This window comes from Salvelinus alpinus, chromosome 2, assembly GCF_045679555.1.
Source record: "Salvelinus alpinus chromosome 2, SLU_Salpinus.1, whole genome shotgun sequence".
NCBI lineage: Eukaryota > Metazoa > Chordata > Actinopteri > Salmoniformes > Salmonidae > Salvelinus > Salvelinus alpinus.
The window spans coordinates 123,943,731-123,966,251 of NC_092087.1; the positions used below are offsets into that span (position 1 = coordinate 123,943,731).

The 22,521-nt window shown below is 42.6% G+C and overlaps 1 protein-coding gene across 5 annotated transcripts in view; it reads right to left on the minus strand.

The window, feature by feature from the left end:
• LOC139568653 (potassium voltage-gated channel subfamily KQT member 5-like) overlaps window positions 1-22,521 on the minus strand; it is a 135,361-nt gene that overhangs the window by 27,560 nt on the left and 85,280 nt on the right. For all 5 annotated transcript variants that reach the window (XM_071390627.1, XM_071390628.1, XM_071390632.1 and 2 more), the window contains exons 2-3: window positions 11,856-11,946; window positions 9,618-9,744 (exon numbers count right to left, since the gene is read on the minus strand). In XM_071390627.1, the coding sequence (XP_071246728.1) occupies window positions 9,618-9,744; window positions 11,856-11,946 (218 nt within the window). The remainder of the gene's footprint in view (window positions 1-9,617; window positions 9,745-11,855; window positions 11,947-22,521) is intronic.

A 22,521-nucleotide genomic window follows, 5' to 3' on the forward strand; every position in this document is an offset into this window, starting at 1 on the left:
CCTACTCACTGCCACAGTCATACTCTGGACCTAGTTTTGTCCCATGGAATAAATGTTGTGGATCTTAATGTTTTTCCACATAATCCTGGACTATCGGACCACCATTTTATTACGTTTGCAATCGCAACAAATAATCTGCTCAGACCCCAACCAAGGAGCATCAAAAGTCGTGCTATAAATTCTCAGACAACACAAAAATTCCTTGATGCCCTTCCAGACTCCTTCTGCCTACCCAAGGACATCAGAGGACAAAAATCAGTTAACCACCTAACTGAGGAACTCAATTTAACCTTGCGCAATACCCTAGATGCAGTTGCACCCCTAAAAACGAAAAACATTTGTCATAAGAAACTAGCTCCCTGGTATACAGAAAATACCCGAGCTTTGAAGCAAGCTTCCAGGAAATTGGAACGGAAATGGCGCCACACCAAACTGGAAGTCTTCCGACTAGCTTGGAAAGACAGTACCGTGCAGTACCGAAGAGCCCTCACTGCTGCTCGATCATCCTACTTTTCCAACTTAATCGAGGAAAATAAGAACAATCCAAAATTTCTTTTTGATACTGTTGCGAAACTAACTAAAAAGCAGCATTCCCCAAGAGAGGATGGCTTTCACTTCAGCAGTAATAAATTCATGAACTTCTTTGAGGAAAAGATCATGACCATTAGAAAGCAAATTACGGACTCCTCTTTGAATCTGCGTATTCCTCCAGGGCTTAGCTGTCCTGGATCCGCACAGCTCTGCGAGGGCCTGGGATCGGGAGAGACACTTAAGTGTTTTAGTACTATATCTCTTGACACAATGATGAAAATAATCATGGCCTCTAAACCTTCAAGCTGCATACTGGATCCTATTCCTACTAAACTGCTGAAGGAGCTGCTTCCTGTGCTTGGCCCTCCTATGTTGAACATAATAAACAGCTCTCTATCCACCGGATGTGTACCAAACTCACTAAAAGTGGCAGTGATAAAGCCTCTCTTGAAAAAGCCAAACCTTGACCCGGAAAATATAAAAAACTATCGGCCTATATCGAATCTTCCATTCCTCTCAAAAATTTTAGAAAAAGCTGTTGCGCAGCAACTCACTGCCTTTCTGAAGACAAACAATGTATACGAAATGCTTCAGTCTGGTTTTAGACCCCATCATAGCACTGAGACTGCACTTGTGAAGGTGGTAAATGACCTTTTAATGGCGTCAGACCGAGGCTCTGCATCTGTCCTCGTGCTACTAGACCTTAGTGCTGCCTTTGACACCATCGATCACCATATTCTTTTGGAGAGACTGGAAACCCAAATTGGTCTACACGGACAAGTTCTGGCCTGGTTTAGATCTTACCTGTCGGAAAGATATCAGTTTGTCTCTGTGAATGGTCTGTCCTCTGACAAATCAACTGTACATTTCGGTGTTCCTCAAGGTTCCGTTTTAGGACCACTATTGTTTTCACTATATATTTTACCTCTTGGGGATGTTATTCGAAAACATAATGTTAACTTTCACTGCTATGCGGATGACACACAGCTGTACATTTCAATGAAACATGGTGAAGCCCCCAAATTGCCCTCGCTAGAAGCCTGTGTTTCAGACATAAGGAAGTGGATGGCTGACAACTTTCTACTTTTAAACTCGGACAAAACAGAGATGCTTGTTCTAGGTCCCAAGAAACAAAGAGATCTTCTGTTAAATCTGACAATTCATCTTGATGGTTGTAAAGTCGTCTCAAATAAAACTGTGAAGGACCTCGGCGTTACTCTTGACCCTGATCTCTCTTTTGACGAACACATCAAGACTGTTTCAAGGACAGCTTTTTTCCATCTACGTAACATTGCAAAAATCAGAAATGTTCTGTCCAAAAATGATGCAGAAAAATTAATCCATGCATTTGTTACTTCTAGGTTAGACTACTGCAATGCTCTACTTTCCGGCTACCCGGATAAAGCACTAAATAAACTTCAGTTAGTGCTAAATACGGCTGCTAGAATCCTGACTAGAACCAAGAAATTTGATCATATTACTCCAGTGCTAGCTTCCCTACACTGGCTTCCTGTTAAGGCAAGGGCTGATTTCAAGGTTTTACTGTTAACCTATAAAGCGTTACATGGGCTTGCTCCTACCTATCTTTCCGAGTTGGTCCTGCCGTACATACCAATACGTACGCTACGGTCACAAGACGCAGGCCTCCTAATTGTCCCTAGAATTTCTAAGCAAACAGCGGGAGGCAGGGCTTTCTCCTATAGATCTCCATTTTTATGGAACAGTCTGCCTACCCATGTGAGAGACGCAGACTCGGTCTCAACCTTTAAGTCTTTACTGAAGACTTATCTCTTCAGTAGGTCATATGATTGAGTGTAGTCTGGCCCAGGAGTGTGAAGGTGAACGGAAAGGCTCTGGAGCAACGAACCGCCCTTGCTGTCTCTGCCAGGCCGGTTCCCCTCTCTCCACTGGGATTCTCTGCCTCTAACCCTGTTACAGGGGCTGAGTCACTGGCTTGCTGGTGCTCTTTCATGCCGTCCCTAGGAGGGGTGCGTCACTTGAGTGGGTTGAGTTACTGACGTGATCTTCCTGTCTGGGTTGGCGCCCCCCCTTGGTTTGTGCTGTGGTGGAGACCTTTGTGGGTTATACTCGGCCTTGTCTCAGGATTGTAATGTTGGTGGTTGAGGATTTCCCTCTAGTGGTGCGGGGGCTGTGCTTTGGCAAAGTGGGTGGGGTTATATCCTTCCTGTTTGGCCCTGTCCGGGGGTTTCTTCGGATGGGGCCACAGTGTCTCCTGACCGCTCCTGTCTCAGCCTCCAGTATTTATGCTGCAGTAGTTTATGTGTCGGGGGGCTAGGGTCAGTTGGTTACCTGGAGTACTTCTCCTGTCTTATCCAGTGTCCTGTGTGAATTTAAGTATGCTCTCTCTAATTCTCTCGTTCTCTCTTTCTCTCTGAGAACCTGAGCCCTAGGACCATATGTCAGGACTACCGGGCATGATGACACCTTGCTGTCCCCAGTCCGCCTGGCCTTGCTGCTATTCCAGTTTCAACTGTTCTGCCTGCGGTTACGGAACCCCTACCTGTCCCAGACCTGCTGTTTTCAACTCTTAATGATTGGCTATGAAAAGCCAACTGAGATTTATTCCTGATTATTATTTGACCATGCTTGTCATTTATGAACATTTTGAAAATCTTGGCGCTCTCTAATTTTCTCCTTCTCTCTTTCTTTCTCTCGGAGGACCTGAGCCCTAGGACCATACGTCGGGACTACCGGCCGTGGTGACTCCTTGCTGTCCCCAGTCCGCCTGGCCTTGCTGCTATTCCAGTTTCAACTGTTCTGCCTGCGGTTATGGAACCCCTACCTGTCCCAGACCTGCTGTTTTCAACTCTTAATGATCGGCTATGAAAAGCCAACTGAGATTTATTCCTGATTATTATTTGACCATGCTTGTCATTTATGAACATTTTGAAAATCTTGGCTCTCTCTAATTTTCTCCTTCTCTCTTTCTTTCTCTCGGAGGACCTGGGCCCTAGGACCATGCGTCGGGACTGCCGCCCGTGGTGACTCCTTGCTGTCCCCAGTCCGCCTGGCCTTGCTGCTATTCCAGTTTCAGCTGTTCTGCCTGCGGTTATGGAACCGCCACCTGTCCCAGACCTGTTGTTTTTCAACTCTTGATGATCGGCTATGAAAAGCCAACTGAAAATTATTCATGATTATTATTTGACCATGCTTGTCACTTATGAACATTTTTGAACATCTTGGCATAGTTCTGTTATAATCTCCACCCGGCACAGCCAGAAGAGGACTGGCCACCCCTCATAGCCTGGTTCCTCTCTAGGTTTCTTCCTAGGTTTTGGCCTTTCTAGGGAGTTTTTCCTAGCCACCGTGCTTCTACACCTGCATTACTAGCTGTTTGGGGTTTTAGGCTGGGTGTCTGTACAGCACTTCGAGATATTAGCTGATGTACGAAGGGCTATATAAAATAAAATTGATTGATTGAAATTGATTGAATTGGCTCATTGCGTTTAATTTAAGGATGTTGAGCGTCACTGAGTGAGACACCCCCGCTCTCCAGAGACTAATGGATCGGCCCAGACAGTAATGACTGGGGTGTATCGGGCTGACAGTTATGGATACTCTTACCACTGACTGTATAGGGGAGAGAATTTATAGACCCATCTAGAGTAGTCAAAGCACACTACAACACACTCAGACACACAATGTTGATACATACATCAGGGTGGAGAGGTGGGGGAGGGAGACGAGAGAGAGAGAGGGGGGGGAGGAAGGGAAGGAAGGGAGGGACGAAAGGAGGGACAGGAAAAAAATACAAAAAGAGAGGGAGAGAGAGTGAAAGACAGAAGGAAAGAGAGAGAGGAAAATAGGATGATAAACCTCCCTCAAGCAGCTCAGTGTGATTATCATGGTGATTGTCATGGTCATTATCATGGTGATTGTCATTATAATCTGTCTCCAGCCTTGCCTTGTGCCATTAGTTGATGCGTAATAGATTGAGTTATTGGCAATGTCACATGCCCTCATACAGACAGTACTCCATGATTGTAATAGGCCGGCTGATCATTCATTCAACACAATAGGGCTGACATAAGCAGGTCAAGGGAGGAATTTTACAGAGAGAAACAGACAATAAATTATGATAAAGTAACAGCAATGCTTAAGATATTCATGATGGCCATACTTCCTAGTGTCTAACCAGTAAAAATAGGTGTATTAGTAGTGGCTACTTGTAGTGGAAGCTGGAGGGGGATTGTGTCCAGTCAGTGACCCTACGTGTTTTGATAGAGAGATGATTGGAGAGGTATCCTAGGGTGTGTGTTTTGGCTTGGAGGGGAAAGGGGTAAGCAGCTTAGGAGGCAGGATTAAGACGGACAAATACTTAAGAAGGGGAGAGGCCAGAGGAGGATACACCCAACAGCATATTACAGCCAGCCTCAACAGTCTCTATTCAGGATATCTAGTTCAGCTTTAACAGTCTCTATTCAGGATATCTAGTTCAGCCTTAACCGTCTCTATTCAGAGTATCTAGTTCAGCCTTAACAGTCTCTATTCAGAATATCTAGTTCAGCCTTAACAGTCTCTATTCAGAATATCTAGTTCAGCCTTAACAGTCACTATTCAGGATATCTAGTTCAGCCTTAACAGTCTCTATTCAGAATATCTAGTTGAGCCTTAACAGTCACTATTCAGGATATCTAGTTGAGCCTTAACAGTCTCTATTCAGAGTATCTAGTTCAGCCTTAACAGTCTCTATTCAGAGTATCTAGTTCAGCCTTAACAGTCTCTATTCATGATATCTAGTTCAGCCTTAACAGTCTCTATTCAGAATATCTAGTTCAGCCTTAACAGTCTCTATTCAGAGTATCTAGTTCAGCCTTAACAGTCTCTATTCGGAGTATCTAGTTCAGCCTTAACAGTCTCTATTCAGAGTATCTAGTTCAGCCTTAACAGTCTCTATTCAGAATATCTAGTTGAGCCTTAACAGTCACTATTCAGGATATCTAGTTGAGCCTTAACAGTCTCTATTCAGAATATCTAGTTCAGCCTTAACCGTCACTATTCAGGATATCTAGTTCAGCCTTAACAGTCTCTATTCAGAATATCTAGTTGAGCCTTAACAGTCACTATTCAGGATATCTAGTTGAGCCTTAACAGTCTCTATTCAGAATATCTAGTTCAGCCTTAACAGTCACTATTCAGGATATCTAGTTCAGCCTTAACAGTCTCAATTCAGAATATCTAGTTCAGCCTTAACAGTCACTATTCAGGATATCTAGTTGAGCCTTAACAGTCTCTATTCAGAGTATCTAGTTCAGCCTTAACAGTCTCTATTCAGAGTATCTAGTTCAGCCTTAACCATCTCTATTCAGGATATCTAGTTCAGCCTTAACAGTCTCTATTCAGAATATCTAGTTCAGCCTTAACAGTCTCTATTCAGGATATCTAGTTCAGCCTTAACAGTCACTATTCAGGATATCTAGTTCAGCCTTAACCGTCTCTATTCAGGATATCTAGTTCAGCCTTAACAGTCTCTATTCAGAATATCTAGTTCAGCCTTAACAGTCTCTATTCAGAATATCTAGTTCAGCTTTAACCGTCTCTATTCAGAATATCTAGTTCAGCCTTAACAGTCTCTATTCAGGATATCTAGTTCAGCCTTAACAGTCACTATTCAGGATATCTAGTTCAGCCTTAACAGTCTCTATTCAGGATATCTAGTTCAGCCTTAACCGTCTCTATTCAGAGTATCTAGTTCAGCCTTAACAGTCTCTATTCAGAGTATCTAGTTCAGCCTTAACCGTCTCTATTCAGAGTATCTAGTTCAGCCTTAACAGTCTCTATTCAGAATATCTAGTTGAGCCTTAACAGTCACTATTCAGGATATCTAGTTGAGCCTTAACAGTCTCTATTCAGAATATCTAGTTCAGCCTTAACCGTCACTATTCAGGATATCTAGTTCAGCCTTAACAGTCTCTATTCAGGATATCTAGTTCAGCCTTAACAGTCTCTATTCAGAGTATCTAGTTCAGCCTTAACCGTCTCTATTCAGAATATCTAGTTCAGCCTTAACAGTCTCTATTCAGAGTATCTAGTTCAGCCTTAACAGTCTCTATTCAGAATATCTAGTTCAGCCTTAACAGTCACTATTCAGGATATCTAGTTCAGCCTTAACAGTCTCTATTCAGAATATCTAGTTCAGCCTTAACAGTCACTATTCAGGATATCTAGTTGAGCCTTAACAGTCTCTATTCAGAGTATCTAGTTCAGCCTTAACAGTCTCTATTCAGAGTATCTAGTTCAGCCTTATCCGTCTCTATTCAGGATATCTAGTTCAGCCTTAACAGTCTCTATTCAGAATATCTAGTTCAGCCTTAACAGTCTCTATTCAGAATATCTAGTTCAGCCTTAACAGTCTCTATTCAGGATATCTAGTTCAGCCTTAACAGTCACTATTCAGGATATCTAGTTCAGCCTTAACCGTCTCTATTCAGGATATCTAGTTCAGCCTTAACAGTCTCTATTCAGAATATCTAGTTCAGCCTTAACAGTCTCTATTCAGAATATCTAGTTCAGCTTTAACCGTCTCTATTCAGAATATCTAGTTCAGCCTTAACAGTCTCTATTCAGGATATCTAGTTCAGCCTTAACAGTCACTATTCAGGATATCTAGTTCAGCCTTAACAGTCTCTATTCAGAGTATCTAGTTCAGCCTTAATAGTCTCTATTCAGAATATCTAGTTCAGCTTTAACCGTCTCTATTCAGAATATCTAGTTCAGCCTTAACAGTCTCTATTCAGAATATCTAGTTCAGCCTTAACAGTCACTATTCAGGATATCTAGTTCAGCCTTAACAGTCTCTATTCAGAGTATCTAGTTCAGCCTTAACAGTCTCGATTCAGAATATCTAGTTCAGCCTTAACAGTCTCTATTCAGAATATCTAGTTCAGCCTTAACGGTCTCGATTCAGAATATCTAGTTCAGCCTTAACAGTCACTATTCAGGATATCTAGTTCAGCCTTAACCATCTCTATTCAGAGTATCTAGTTCAGCCTTAACCATCTCAATTCAGAGTATCTAGTTCAGCCTTAACCGTCTCAATTCAGAGTATCTAGTTCAGCCTTTACCATCTCAATTCAGAGTATCTAGTTCAGCCTTAACCATCTCAATTCAGAGTATCTAGTTCAGCCTTAACGGTCTCGATTCAGAATATCTAGTTCAGCCTTAACCATCTCAATTCAGAGTATCTAGTTCAGCCTTAACAGTCTCTATTCAGAATATCTAGTTCAGCCTTAACCGTCACTATTCAGAATATCTAGTTCAGCCTTAACCATCTCTATTCAGAGTATCTAGTTCAGCCTTAACCACCTCTATTCGGAGTATCTAGTTCAGCCTTTACAGTCTCTATTCGGAGTATTTAGTTCAGCCTTAACCACCTCTATTCGGAATATCTAGTTCAGCCTTAACAGTCTCTATTCGGAATATGTAGTTCAGCCTTAACCGGCTCTATTCGGAGTATCTAGTTCAGCCTTAACCATCTCTATTCAGAGTATTTAATTCAGCCTTAACAGTCTCTATTCAGAATATCTAGTTCAGCCTTAACCGTCTCTATTCGGAGTATCTAGTATCTAGTCAGGGAAATGACCGGACCAAGGTGCAGCGTGGTGAGCGCACATTTATTTTTATTTTATAAATGTCGCCGACAAAAACAAGAAACAACAAAAACGAAAGTGAAGCTGACTAGGGCTATGCAGGCCACTAACACAGACAACTACCCACAACTAAGGTGGCACAACAGGCTGCCTAAGTATGATTCCCAATCAGAGACAACGATAGACAGCTGTCCCTGTTTGAGAACCATACCCGGCCAAAACATAGAAACAGAAAACATAGAAATAAAGAAACTAGAATGCCCACCCTAGTCACACCCTCTCTATGGCCAGGGCGTGACAATTATTCTGACATTTCACATTCTTAAAATAAAGTGGTGATCCTAACTGACCTAAAACAGGAATTTTTACTAGGATTAAATGTCAGGAATTGTGAAAAACTGAGATTAAATGTATTTGGCTAAGGTGTATGCAAACTTCCGACTTCTACTGTAGCTTCTATGAATGTCTATGTGTACTTATGTAAAGATGTCAAGATGCCTTCATGTCTACATATGAATGTTTATGAAATCTAATCTATACAATCGCCACCTCAAACTAAGTGTATTAATATCTATGTACTGTATAGTTTATGGATGTAAATATAATTTATGACAGAATCTCAAATATATATATTTTTTTGTTTCACACTTTTTTGGTTACTACATGATTCCATATGTGTTATGTCATAGTTTTTCTGTCTTCATTATTATTCTACAATGTAGAAAATAGTACAAATAAAGAAGAAGTAGGTGTTCTAAAACGTTTGTCCGGTAGTGTATATATCTGTATTGGTCTAATTTCTGTATCTCTCTCGCTTTCTATCTCTGTTTCCCTCTCCCTCTCTCTCACTCTCTCCCGCTCGCTCTCTCCCGCTCTCTCTCTCGACATGACATTAGCCAGCTCAGAGAGCATGATGATGCTAGCTCTGATGACTTAGCGTGACTGGTAAGCCTCTACTCTCCCTCTCTGAAGTACGGCGGCCGTCTGAGAAGGGCAGATGACTACGTCTAAACGCTGGAAAGAATTGAAGACGGTTAATGGAGAGGCCTATTTACATAGTCAGTCGACCCGAAATCTCCTGTTAAGAATCACAAGAGCCTCAAACACCCCAGCTAAAACATCAACCCAGAGGACTACGGTCTATTGTGTTTGTGTGTGTGTGTTCCTATGGTCAATTACACTGCATATCCTTTTACCCAGTAGGTCTCTTTGAACTCGGATGTCACATTCCTATGGTAAAACCATTAGTGAATAGCCATATTGATTTGCATTTTCTCGCTTTTAAGTAGGAAATAAAGTAACTGAGAGGTCATCGATTGTCAAAAAAGAGGAAAAAGTCAATGATTACCTGTAAAACTCTTTAACTTTAAAACACTTTTCATTACTGAACCATCAATTGAAGGTTGTAAATCTTTTCTCATCCCTCGAAAAAACATTCATAAAAAGTGTTTATAACTCATCTAGTCTATAGCTCACCTATGACACAGAAAGGCTTCCGGGCGAAACGGAGGCGACCCTGCCATCCTCTGTAGCGACAGCAGCAGCCGGCCGACCAGATCCTGATGATGTACTCCAGCCCAAACACCACGATCATCACAAACTCCTACAGGAAGTGACAAAACAGGAAGTCAGGGGAATGTGATACACAATGACTAAGCAATTGCTACAAATCTACAAATAGGTGTCACACTTGTATCTAACTGTTTATATCAGTTTCATCATTGTATTGAAAGTACGAGAAATTATTTATCATCCGATTTCCAACATATCATAACATATTAAAGTGGCATGCTTTTTCTTGACATTGAAACAGATTCATGATTTGAATGATTGAATGATGACTTAAAGTGGTCTACTTCCTGTGAGTAGCATGTATATAATGTAAAATACCTTTGAATTCAGTGTCAACCTAAAATATGCCAATGCACCATTAGCATGCTACATGTCAACACTGAGTCAACATAGGTAATTAGATCACTTGGCACAACATTAGCTAGCTAGCATTTGCTCTCAGTATACCATGATTCAAATTCAGCTGATGCTAATCCAAGATAATCTCCCTAGCAAGTCTGGTCTAAAAGAGGCATATGGATGCAATGAGATTTTTAAATGAGCACGAATGCTGTTTCAAGTCTCTAGTTTTCAGAGTAGCGACTGGGAGCAAATACATTTCTGCCAGTGTCTATATCGTCAATAGGTGGCCTAATCGTGTTGACACTGATTTCATTTGGAGAGGCTATGTTATTGAGTGGAGACATCCAGTATGAATCCAGCTTTGATAAAGGGATTCGTCTTCTCCTCGGATAATCCGCGGATATCCCTCTTCCTATCTGTCATGGAGATACTTGCCTAGCACAGAAGGATGGACCGACGCATTGACTGTCACTGGCCCACCCAGACTACAAAATGACACTAATCCTAATTTCCCTCAGGGATTCATAGTCGTATTGAGTTGAGTCTCAAAGGAAACAATATGAGTACATTTTAAAAACTTTTTTTTACACTATACTACCAACTGGGTGTTACCTTATCTGTACTTGCCCCAGAGCAATGACAGACTCTCTATATTTTCAAATGTACTAGGATGTTTGTTTGTCAGGGTCTGTTTCTGAAATCTCGTCTGGGTGGCTTTGAATCCACCCCCATGACCTAGAATGTGATCTTTGATTATTTGAATGGGAGTTGTTGCTCTTTGTTAATGAACACAATTCACGTATCAACCGCTGGTGACATAATCACACGCACACATGCACCCACAAACACACATAGCCACGCACGCACACACACACACTCAAAAAAACACACTCACACACTAAAACACACACTCTCTCTCTCTCTCTCTCAATTCAATTCAATTCAATTTGCTTTATTGGCATGACGTAACAACGTATATATTGCCAAAGCTTACTTTTGATATTTACAATATGAAAATAATAAGAATCAAAATTGTCAACGGTAACAATAACAACAACAACCAAGGGTCAAAATAACCATACATTGAACAATAACAATAAGCATACAGTAGAGGACATGTGCAGGTTGATTGGTCTGTCAGACACTGTCCCTCTTCTTATGGCAGGCAGCAATGTAGTGTGCTGCCAACCCACAGCTCTCTGCGTCCTCCCACAGCTCTCTGCGTCCTCCCCCAACAGGACAGGTAGCCTACTCTCATCAGAGAGGTCTTTGAATCCTTGAATAAGGGTTTCAATTTGAATTTGTTTTTTAATGGCGTAAAATGCCCTGCGTGCTTTCTCCCAGTTCATTCACTGCCTCATTAAGGTAAACAAACCAAGGTCGCCTACCATGCTAACTGACTGGAGTTCATTTCTTCCAGTTCAGGTTTGTTCGGCTTTCTTCGGCTGCCCCCATAGTTTAACCCTTTGAAGAACTATTTTTGGTTCCAGGTAGAACCCTTTTGGGTTCCATGTAGAACCCTTTCCTCAGACGGTTCTACATGCAACCCAAAAGGGTTCTACCTGAAACCAAAAAGGGTTCTCCTATGGGGACATCTGAAGAACCCTTTGCAAAGAGGAGTTTGAGTGAAAGCTCAACACACTTTACCGTTTTGTATTTTCCTGTTGTGAAGCGATAGGTGACACTGCTTTCTTCCATCAACAGTGTCACCTATCACTGCACTCTTTGTAAACAGACACGCGGATGAAAAGCTTCCCTGTCAGTGTCAGAACACAGAACTAGTTTCAACCAGTTTCTCACCAGGATGAGCAGACAGTCGGAAGAGAAGTCCTGGTGAGCCGGAATGGTGGAGAACACAGACAGGACCAAGCAACCAAAGACCAGGACGAACCTACAGGACAAAACAGAGAGAAATCATAAATACATTTATCCAGGGCCATATGAAACAGAAGAAGACTCTGGCAGTTTGGTCAGGAAATGCCTTATCTCATTATTAATGCTAACGTGATTAGCTTGAAACATGCACCGTCGCTGGACTGGACAAGCAGAAATATCCGACCCATACCCAGGCTCCTTTCCCTACCTCTTTCTGCAAAGAACCACAGTCTTTGATAATCTTCCACCTTCATTATGTTATGATCTTTTATTTTTCCATGAATTAAATCTGAAATATGAGGTGGGCCAATGGCCTTCCAAGTAGCATCAATGGCAAAATGACGAGCATTGGATTTAGAGTTATAGATGTCTTTTGTGTAAAATGGTGAGAGAAACATCTGTGTTTGATCAGGATTGAGCTCCGTCTTAAGCTTGGCTGTGCCTATGGAGTTTGTGAGTGGCTGTTCCACTGGATGTCATAAGGTGAATGCACCAATTTGTAAGTCGCTCTGGATAAGAGCGTCTGCTAAATGACTTAAATGTAAATGTAAAATGTAAATGTGAGGGAAAGGCTAAGATAGGGCTTTGGATGCCAAATGACTTATTCTCTTTGTCTTTCTAGGATTATCATTGAAACTATAGTATCTTGATTTTCCTGCAAAGCAGGACTATTGAAACTAGTGGAAGGTTTTGCATTTCTGTATCTACTGGGCAAAAACTGGTTGATTCAACGTTGTTTCCACGTCATTTCAACCCCAAAATTCAAAGTGACGACGTTGAATCAACGTGGAAAACTGATTGGATTTTGCAAAAAGTCATCAACGTAACGGAATGTCGCCTATTTGAACCTATATCCAACTAGTTGACAAGTCAACGGAATTGAAATCCAAACAAGATGCTGAAAAGATGTCTGAGCCCAGCGGGTGGTGAGTCATAACAAAGACAAAGCACTGTTGACCCAACACCGCTGTAGGGGAGAGATTAGCCTAGCATGCTAATTGTCTAGGTTCTCCAGGATAACAACAGTGAGAACATGGTGTCTGGCTATGAAGATCGAAACGGAACACTGAGTTTAGATAGAAGAGTCATTCCAGTGTGACGACAGTGGCATTCAGAAAATGTAAACAATTAGAAACCTATAGAAACCATCCTAATAAGGTCAGCCAATATGTCACTATGACTTCCTCTCATGTCCCCAACCTCCCTTCTCTTCCTTCTCAGTCAATATTTGAGAGTGACATTCAGAAATGTAAACAATCATCAAGAACCCCAATTAGGACTTTGAAGATGTTACTACAACTTCCTCTACCGCCCTTCTCTTCCCGCCCTTCTCTTCCCTCTTCCCTCTTCCCGCCCTTCTCTTCCCGCCCTTCTCTTCCCGCCCTTCTCTTCTTCTCTTCCCGCCCTTCTCTTCCCTTCCCACCCTTCTCTTCCCTCTTCCCTATGGAGTATGGATGATGAGAGGCTAGAGACTATTAAGCCATCCCCTGGTGCCTGTAGGCTAGGCCCTAAATCATCACTAAGATGAAAGAAGATGAAGAACCTTTAAAAGTTGAAATGCATGGCCAAACGGGTCAGGGGGGTGACATCTAGACTCTGAGCTTCTGAGCTGTGTCTGTGTGAAAAGGGTGGGCGTCCTGTGCGGGTCGCGATCCCCAGCCGACCTCTAGCTGACCGCTATAGGACTGTGCTGATGTGACCCTGGCCCCGATCTGACCTTTGACTCCAAGAGGGAGCCCAAACAGAGGTTACAGTTTTCCATAGCCCGAGGATGTGGTTATTTCGCTTTGGTCGTCGTCATCTGTCGTCCAATACTCTCCTCCTTCTGCGAGGAGTCAGGAAGTAGAGGGCTTTGTATGTAACTCAAGAGGTTATATTAAAAGTATTCCTTTTCAAGTCTGAGTATTTAACGTTTTAGTGTTTTTACATTAAAAAATACATCCTAATGAATCAGTTTGAAGCTCAGGAAGTTGGAGTATTTAAAAGTTTTGGGTACTTTGGGAAGTTAATCAATTGTGCATATGTCTGGACTGGTGAATGAGTGCGCTGACAAGTATCATGTAGCTGTCAACTGAAAGGACAGCTAGTCTCATAAGTCTTCCTCCACTCTCTCTCTTGTCAAGATCTCTAAAGCAGAATTTCTGAGTGGCTGCTAAACAAGGTTTTCAGAGTTCCTCCTTATCTAACTATAGTAAACACCAATGTCTCTCTTTTCAAAACAAATAGAACCATTTCTGAAATATTTAATGAAAAACAATTAATTAGTTATGAAAAACAGGCAAGGTTGTTTATCATTGAACGATCTTCCCTAATTACTTTGCCGCCGCCTCCCCGTCCTCTCTGCAGGCCTCAGTTCCCCCATGTCACATACTGTTGTGGCGGGCCGCTGTCCCAAATTGCACCCTATTCCCTACGTAGTATGGTGCACTAGATAGGAAATAGGGTGCCATTTGGGACGCGGGGCTAGTATCTGGAGTCTGTTAGAGCCCTCACAGCTCCAACAGAACACAGAACTTAACCGTTTAAAGAGAGCCCCAGAGTAAATAAAGATTTGGGAGTGGGGACTTGCACACACGCACGCACACACACACGCACACACACGCACACACGCACAGAAGCCCATCAGTAGCAGGCAGTAAGTGCTTGTCTATTTTGTATAATTTAATTGATTTGTTTTGAACCAGAGTGCCAAGGAAATGACTAATGTCCAATCACTGGGGTCTGTCGTACTGGCTACATTACACCCAATCATCCTCATTTTGAATTAGATTTGCAGCAAAAAGCAGACGTCTGCATTTGTTTGGCTCCCAATCAGTCGTGTTGTCAGGCTCTCAGTGGATATCTGTGGTAGCACGAAGGTCTGGTAGTGTTGTTTGTACGGATCACAAACAACACTACCAGAAAAGTTGGAGTAGCAACCTTAGAAAAACATGTACACTGCAAATACTGCACGTTTGTATGGTATACGATTGTAAGGATTGGGTAGGCAGAGGATGTGTTGTACAGTAACCTTGGATGGCACTGTCTTCTTTCCAAACACCTCTCTTAGCACAGGATAGGGTGAATAGCGCTTGACTGTATACACTACTGCACATACTCAAAGAGCAATGAAGAGGACGCGAGACACAGGAAATAACACTGTATTCTATATCATTGTAAGGATTGGGCACTGAGGCAGGCAGAGTCAACCTTGGATGTCACTTTCTCTTCAAGTATTTCTTCTCTCCATACCTCTCCTCTCAGAAGGGTAGAACACGGTAAGATGAGTATATGGATGTACACAGTATGTGTAAGGACTGAGCAGGCAGGAGTTGACACACAACCTTGGATGGCACTTTGTCCTTTCTTTCAAGTCTTTATCTCGATCTCTCCTCATTGTACAGGGCAGAGTGAATACCTGCTGCATGTATATACAGTAGGTAACAGTGGAGAATATTTATATACTGTATATGATATTTGTGTTGAGGACGTATTGCCTTAAGCGTCACACACTCGATTTAGAGTCAATGAGGAAGAATTCTGAGAAATATGTCTCACATTTTCCCACAGGCTACAGTTCATTAGAGACAGACTGAAAGCTAATTACATTAAGACTATTTATTGCCTAATGTGTGTGTGTGTTTCAGTGTGTGTGTGTGTGTGTGTGTGTGTGTGTGTGTGTCAGTGTGTGTGTGTGTGTGTCATCATGACATGTATCCATATGCTATCAGTACAGCCAGCTCCCTAGGATAAATGAGAGGCAGGTAGCGGTTGACAGCATTGGGCCAGTAACTGAAAGGTTGCTGGTTCGAATCCCTGAGCCGACTAGGTGAACAATCTGTCAATGTGCCCTTGAGCAAGTCACTTAACCCTTGTTGTTCTGGATAAGAACGTCTGCTAAATGACAAAAACTTAAATAGAACTACCACTATGCTGTCCATGGTCCTGAAATGTGGGACCACCAAAATCCTTCATGAGTTCTTGATAGTATCATCTATGATCTATCTATATGTTCTGTTTTCAATGTGTGGCCATCCATTCAAGGATAAAATAATATTTTCTCATCACTGTCTCTGGCAGTTGCCTACAACTCAAAACCTCCTTTTGACTGCCTAGATTCTCAACTGTCACTGGATGTCTGTCTAGTAAGATGGATTGTCATTTGATGTCTGTCTAGTAAGATGGATCATCATTGGACAGTGCCAGCTAGGGTCAAAGTTCAAGGGTCATCCAGGTTAGGGCTCATACCTGGACGGTTTGGTCACAAGACAGTCATCTCAGATAGCCTTGCCAGTGTAACAGAGGTATTATAAACACATGGGCTAACTTCTCACCTTCTCTTTGACATAAAGTTGAGGCAGCCAAGAGAGGAAGCTCAAGTCATATTACTGTCAGGCCAGTATCATCCTTAACACCTTTATGAGCAGACTAGGAGTCGAAAGAGTAACCCAAAACCTAATCAAATCTATGTCTGTTCATAAAAATACTGTCTGTCTGGACGGTCTGGACACTTTTGCTGTGTGTGTGTGTGTGTGTGTGTGTGTGTGTGTGTGTGTGTGTGTGTGTGTGTGTGTGTGTGTGTGTGTGTGTGTGTGTGTGTGTGTGTGTGTGTGTGTGTGTGTGTGTGTGTGTGTGTGTGTGTGTGTGTGTGTGTGTGTGTGTGTGTGTGAGAGAGATCGCTCATAAAAGTGTAAGAGAGACAGAGGCAGTGTGTGTGTGTGTGTCACCTTGCCAAGTCTATATTAACTAATGCCACTGTTTATCTACCTGGGAGCGTATCTAATGGACAGATCAAAACAGACAGCTTATTATCTTAGCAACTAGTTCATAACACTGACCACAGACCAGGTGTTACTCTTTCATTTCCAACAGGAAGTTACTCTACTCTATTAGGAGAAATTAGCTATGGTGGAAATACGGTATTTGCCATCTTCATTGTAGTCGCAAAATATTATGATCATTGACCTTATCATCGAGGGAATCAAGTCTCTAGGCCTGGGTTGCGGTTAAGCAATTTGTGACGAAAATTTGCGGTAGAATTTGATTGCTTAATCATCATGACTATAATGTCAATCACCATTGGCTTCATTCTGAAAGTCAGCATCATTTCATTTCATTTCATTGCCAATTGATTAATTTGCAGTATAATACCGTGCACATTCAAAGGTGAGCACCAAGAATACATCCATTATCTAGTGACTCTTCAGTCTCCTTGGATGACTTACTTAGTCTGGGTATTTCTTTTGATGGTCCTTGTAACCTAAAGGTTGTGACCTCGTGACCTCTGATCCACCCGTTGAGGTCCTGTGCCTCACATGCCTTTACACAGTCAGACACCCAGTCATGTACTGTATGTCTCCTAGCATTCCTCAAATAACACCCCCTACTGTGTTGGTCTATTCCAGAGAAGACAGAGATTCTAAATGTACTCAGCACATTCCAATAGACATACATGGGGCGTCATCGGTTTAAGATGCGTCATCCTATAGCATTCTATGGAGATCACACAGCCATATTCAACATGGGAGAGATGCTCTGAGGCAGTTGCCTTGACAATTTAGTTAAATTGCTTGTTGTCAAAATGGTAAAGTTAGCTCAGCTGAACAACAAGTAAGAATATGGTATCGAATCCGTCAGAAACACATGGATGCATACACGTACACACACGTACACACACGTGCACACACACACACGCACACACATTTTATGTTCTTATAACCTCATGGGGACCTAAAAATGTATTTCCATTCAAAATGGGGGGGGTGAGCGTGCGTGTGTATGTGAATGTGTGTGTGCGTGTGTGTGAGGTTGGCAACCAGCAGGGAGAAAATATTGTATCTCTTCCCATTACATTGATACAAGACGTCCTTCTCTTCAGAAACCCCTTGAGAGAGATAGGCTGAGTGGGTTAGAAGAGACTGGACTTAGCGAACGCTATTAGCTAGCTAGAGTAGGCTAGCGTAGCGTAGCACTGGTTACTGTGATAGCACCACTGGAATACCATTTAATGCTAATTAACCCTCCTAACCTTAGCGGGTAGCGCTAAGTGACTGTGTTTTGCAGATGCAGAGCTCATGCTGAGCTAGCGTTTCACATTATTGACATAATAAGGCTAAACATAACACATTCAAAGAGAGAAAGAGAGAGGCAGAGAAAGAGAGAAAGAGAGAGGCAGAGAGAGAGGCAGAGAGAGAGAGAGAGAGAGAAAGAGGGAGAGAGGGAGAGAGAGGGAGAGAGAGAGATACAGAGAGAGTGTGTGTGTGTGTGTGTGTGTGTGTGTGTGTGTGTGTGTGTGTGTGTGTGTGTGTGTGTGTGTGTGTGTGTGTGTGTGTGTGTGTGTGTGTGTGTGTGTGTGTGTGTGTGTGTGTGTGTGTGTGTGTGTGTGTGTGTGTGTGTGTGTGTGTGTGTGCATGCATATCATATAAGTGTGTATACCGAAATCATCCTCCCTAAACCCAACGCTCTCTCCCATCCCCTGCTGACATCTTTAAAAGGCCTGGAACAGATGAGTGTGCTGACAGATAACAGCAATCCCCCTGCCGCCTGCCAAGCTTTTTCCTCCCTTTCTCCCTTACATCTCCTTCTCTTCTTTTCCCCGTGTGAAGGGAGACGGATGGACGCATAGCTGCTGTGCAGAACCAGCGTTTTTTTACTGCCGGCTCCTGTGTGAGACCATGCTGTGTTCAGCATCATCCCTTAATATACAGAGACAAAGGCAATCTATGGCGTGAGGATTTTCATGAGGCGCGTTTTTTGTTGTTGGCGTAACGCCGACCTGCACTGTTAGAAGCTGTAAGGACACGCACATCTTCAGGGGAAGCATGATTTCTCACAACACCTTTCAGCACTAGAACACGCAGGATGAAGATGCTACAACAAATCACAAGGTCTCAATGGCGTAAAGATTTCCAAGGGGGTGCGCTTTTGTACGCGACACCATAACGCACTGTTACAAGCTGTGTACATGAACCCAAGAGGGTCAATGGCGTGAGGATTTCACAAGGCACGTTTTTTTTGTACACAACATCTCTCTGCAGTGTTACAGGCCAGGCCGAAGAGCCGAACGGACAGAATCCGAGCTAAGAATTGTTCCTCTGGGTTTAGCTTTGTGTGTTGTGGTGCGTTCATTGAGGTTGTGAAGTAGCGGTATGTACTGTATGTCAGGCGAACATCTGCTGAGGGACCTTAATAGGAATGCACATTTTTGAGTGCAAATTTTGCGGCCGACTAACCGACCTCATCATAACCGACCTCATCATAACCGACCTCATCATAACCGACCTCATCATAACCGACCTCATCATAACCGACCTCATCATAACCGACCTCATCATAACCGACCTCATCATAACCGACCTCATCATAACCGACCTCATCATAACCGACCTCATCAAACCGGTCAACAAACAGAAAAAATGTATCTAAACAGTAAAATGAGGTGACCAACAGAAAATACTATACATGCATACAAGGAAGGACATTTTTTCAGTAAGACCTTAAATGGAAACATGTAACAATAGCAAGCCTATCGTCTTACAGTCAAAAGATTATAGCCTGTTATTGACCATGCAACTCCTGTAATGAAGCAGCTAATGTCATTTCCCAAAATGCAATTGGCGGGAAAACACAGTTCTGAACAGTGCTCTTAACGCGAGCGGTTCCATTTGACAGAGATTAAATCTCAATTAAAAACTTAGAAAGAGGGGGAATCTAATAGCAACCACTATGATGGGTAGCTAATATGACTAGGATTGGGCCTTTGGCTTCTGGACAATGAAAGAAGGTAGATATGAAACAGGAGAGAAATGCTGGTTAATGGCATGAGGAAGTCTTTATAAAATAATTGCCTCCATGTATTCGATGGATGGATTTTGGCTAGACTACTTTGAAGCAATGTAAGACACGCCTCATTATCTGAAGTGAAGTAAAACGTTCAAGTTTCAAACAATTATACTGCCTCAAGCTCCCATGGCAAAATGGTGGGGGACGCGCTTGTAATGAATGCTCATGGAGAAAAAGGTGCAGATTCACGCGCAGAGCGCGGCAGATGTTTATTAAGCCTCCACAGAAGGCAGGAATCGTGGTCACAGGCAGGTGATGGTCAAACACAGGCAGGTAATGGTCAAACACAGGTAGGCAGTCAAAAACAAAACAATACCTCACAGCCATACAAACAGAGAGAACTGAACTAAATTGGGAGCTGATGGTGATGGTGAGAAACTAACACAGGTGAAATCAATGAACAAAAATGAACGACAGGGCTGCGTTCAAGAACACAAAGAAACAGGGCTACGTTCAAGAACACAAAGAAAAAGAACACAAGGTTGACTAAGAAAAGAAAAGCAGAACCTTAAGGCGCTGATAGCCTGCCTTCCGTTGACTATAGCCTATGCACTCGAATGGGCGGCGTGCTTTATAATCGAGTTGATATTGAGAAATAAAAATAGTCACTCTTTTTAATCGTGGCCAAAGAAAAACAGTTTTTAACACGCGATTGCATTTAGAATTATTATCTGTTGCGCTATGACTGGATTAACAAAAGCACATTTCACTCCAGTGCCAGCTTTTTGAGGAGCTTCTCTGTCGTTGTCTGACAGGTGATTCCTCTCCTCAAACAGAGGTCTGTATGCTGTGCACGTGATGAATGCGATGCATGACGAGTAACGAAAATACACACTCGCCAATAAAAATCCACTCAATTATGCTAATAAACCTATAGACGAAAAGCATGACCGGTCAAATGTGTTTTCAGCAGCTAACCTATTAACGGTTTACCGTTAACAACCCTAGACCTTAAGGATCCTTGTCAATTTCTGCTCTCCATAGGCAGTGTACAAACTGAGAAGGCTGGTTGAACTGCTTCTGGATTTCTGTACACTTTTGTAAAAAATATTATCATGCTCGTGTCTCGTGTTTGTCTGTCTCCTCTTTCGCTCTCTCTCACTCTCTGTGTGTGTGTGTCTCTCTCTCTCTCTCTCTCTTTCTCCCGATCTCTTTCATCAGCTTTTAGTGAGTCTTTCTGGTCTCGAAGAGTCACGTTTTCAAAGCACTGCACATTCCCCTGCCCTCAGACGTCACCACACCCCAGTTAACTCTGAAGTTCATTAAAGCCTATTGTATTTTCCTGGGCCACTGGGTATAAAAAGGGTTTGCGTTTTACTGCTTGACAACGGCAATAAATAAAACACTTCATTTGTTCCTGCTGTACTTTAAAGACTACCTCTGCTAGACAGCAGTCGCATGAGGTAATAAAGCAACATGCGCCGTAGCAAAGTTAAATTAACCCCAGTTGAATTGATCGAGGACACTTACGCTAAAACACTTATGTCTGGATTGTTCAATTGTTATTATCCAGGTGTACCTTTCCCACAGTATTTTCCTCCATTCCATTTTGTGTTTGATTTATGAGGTCACCTGTCGCTGGCCACATAGAGTGCAGCCAGTGACAGATAAACGCACACATCGACCGAGCATCTACACACACCCTACTCACCCGGGATAGCTGTGAAGCCTACAGTATACTACACCCACTCACACTGAGGGCCAAGAGGCCAACCAGCTCATACCTGTGGAGTAGTGCATCTCTGGTAATTGAGTTTGAAACAAGGTGTTAATTGGTGCACTCTACCAGACACACATTGTGTCCTTCCCACGATCAACTGAGGCCAGGTCCTGCTGCTTCTACCTACGATCAAATCAGTTCTTTAAAAAAACAATTTTTATGAAATTTTACCTTTATTTACCTAGGCAAGTCAGTTAAGAACAAATTCTTATTTTCAATGACAGCCTAGGAACAGAGGGTTAACTGCCTTGTTCAGGGGCAGAACAACAGATTTTGTCAGCTTGGGAATTTGATCTTCAAACCGAATACAATTCAATGGACTTTCCATGATAGATAAGACCTACTATGGGTGTTATTAGCTGCCACAGACTGTGTGGGTCACACTAGATTCAACAAATGAATGTGTTCTGGCCATCAATTGTAACTGAGGTCAGGACCAAACTTGTGTCTATTAGTGAATAGATAACGCCAATGTAATTTTTTGTCTATTTCGATGTAACTGCACCTCGTTTTTTGAAAGCTGGCTTCTCGCCTCTAGCTTGCTTTTGCGTTGTATAACTCAATTCTCCCCCCTCTTGCCCCAATTCCCACTGGGACAAAAATGATAATTAACAAAATAGCAGATGGACTCAGTGCGTCACGCTTCGTCTAATGATATTTTTCACTGACAAGTACGCGCGCACACGCACACACACACACACACACACACACACACACACACACACACACACACACACACACACACACACACACACACACACACACACACACACACACACACACACACACACACACACACACACACACACACACACACACACACACACACACACACACACAGGAGGCCAAACAGCTGGGGTGAGACAAAAATACAATAAAAAATACAAGCGAAACGGAGGACCGGCATTGGATGTAGCTAGTGACATGTCTCTTTCACAGTTCTTAATACAACAGAGAGACTCGTAATGGCTGATTTCCCAGAGCCAGATTCAACCTAATACTTCTGCTTTCAATTGACATGATCTTCTATTGAGCATACATTTTAGTCCT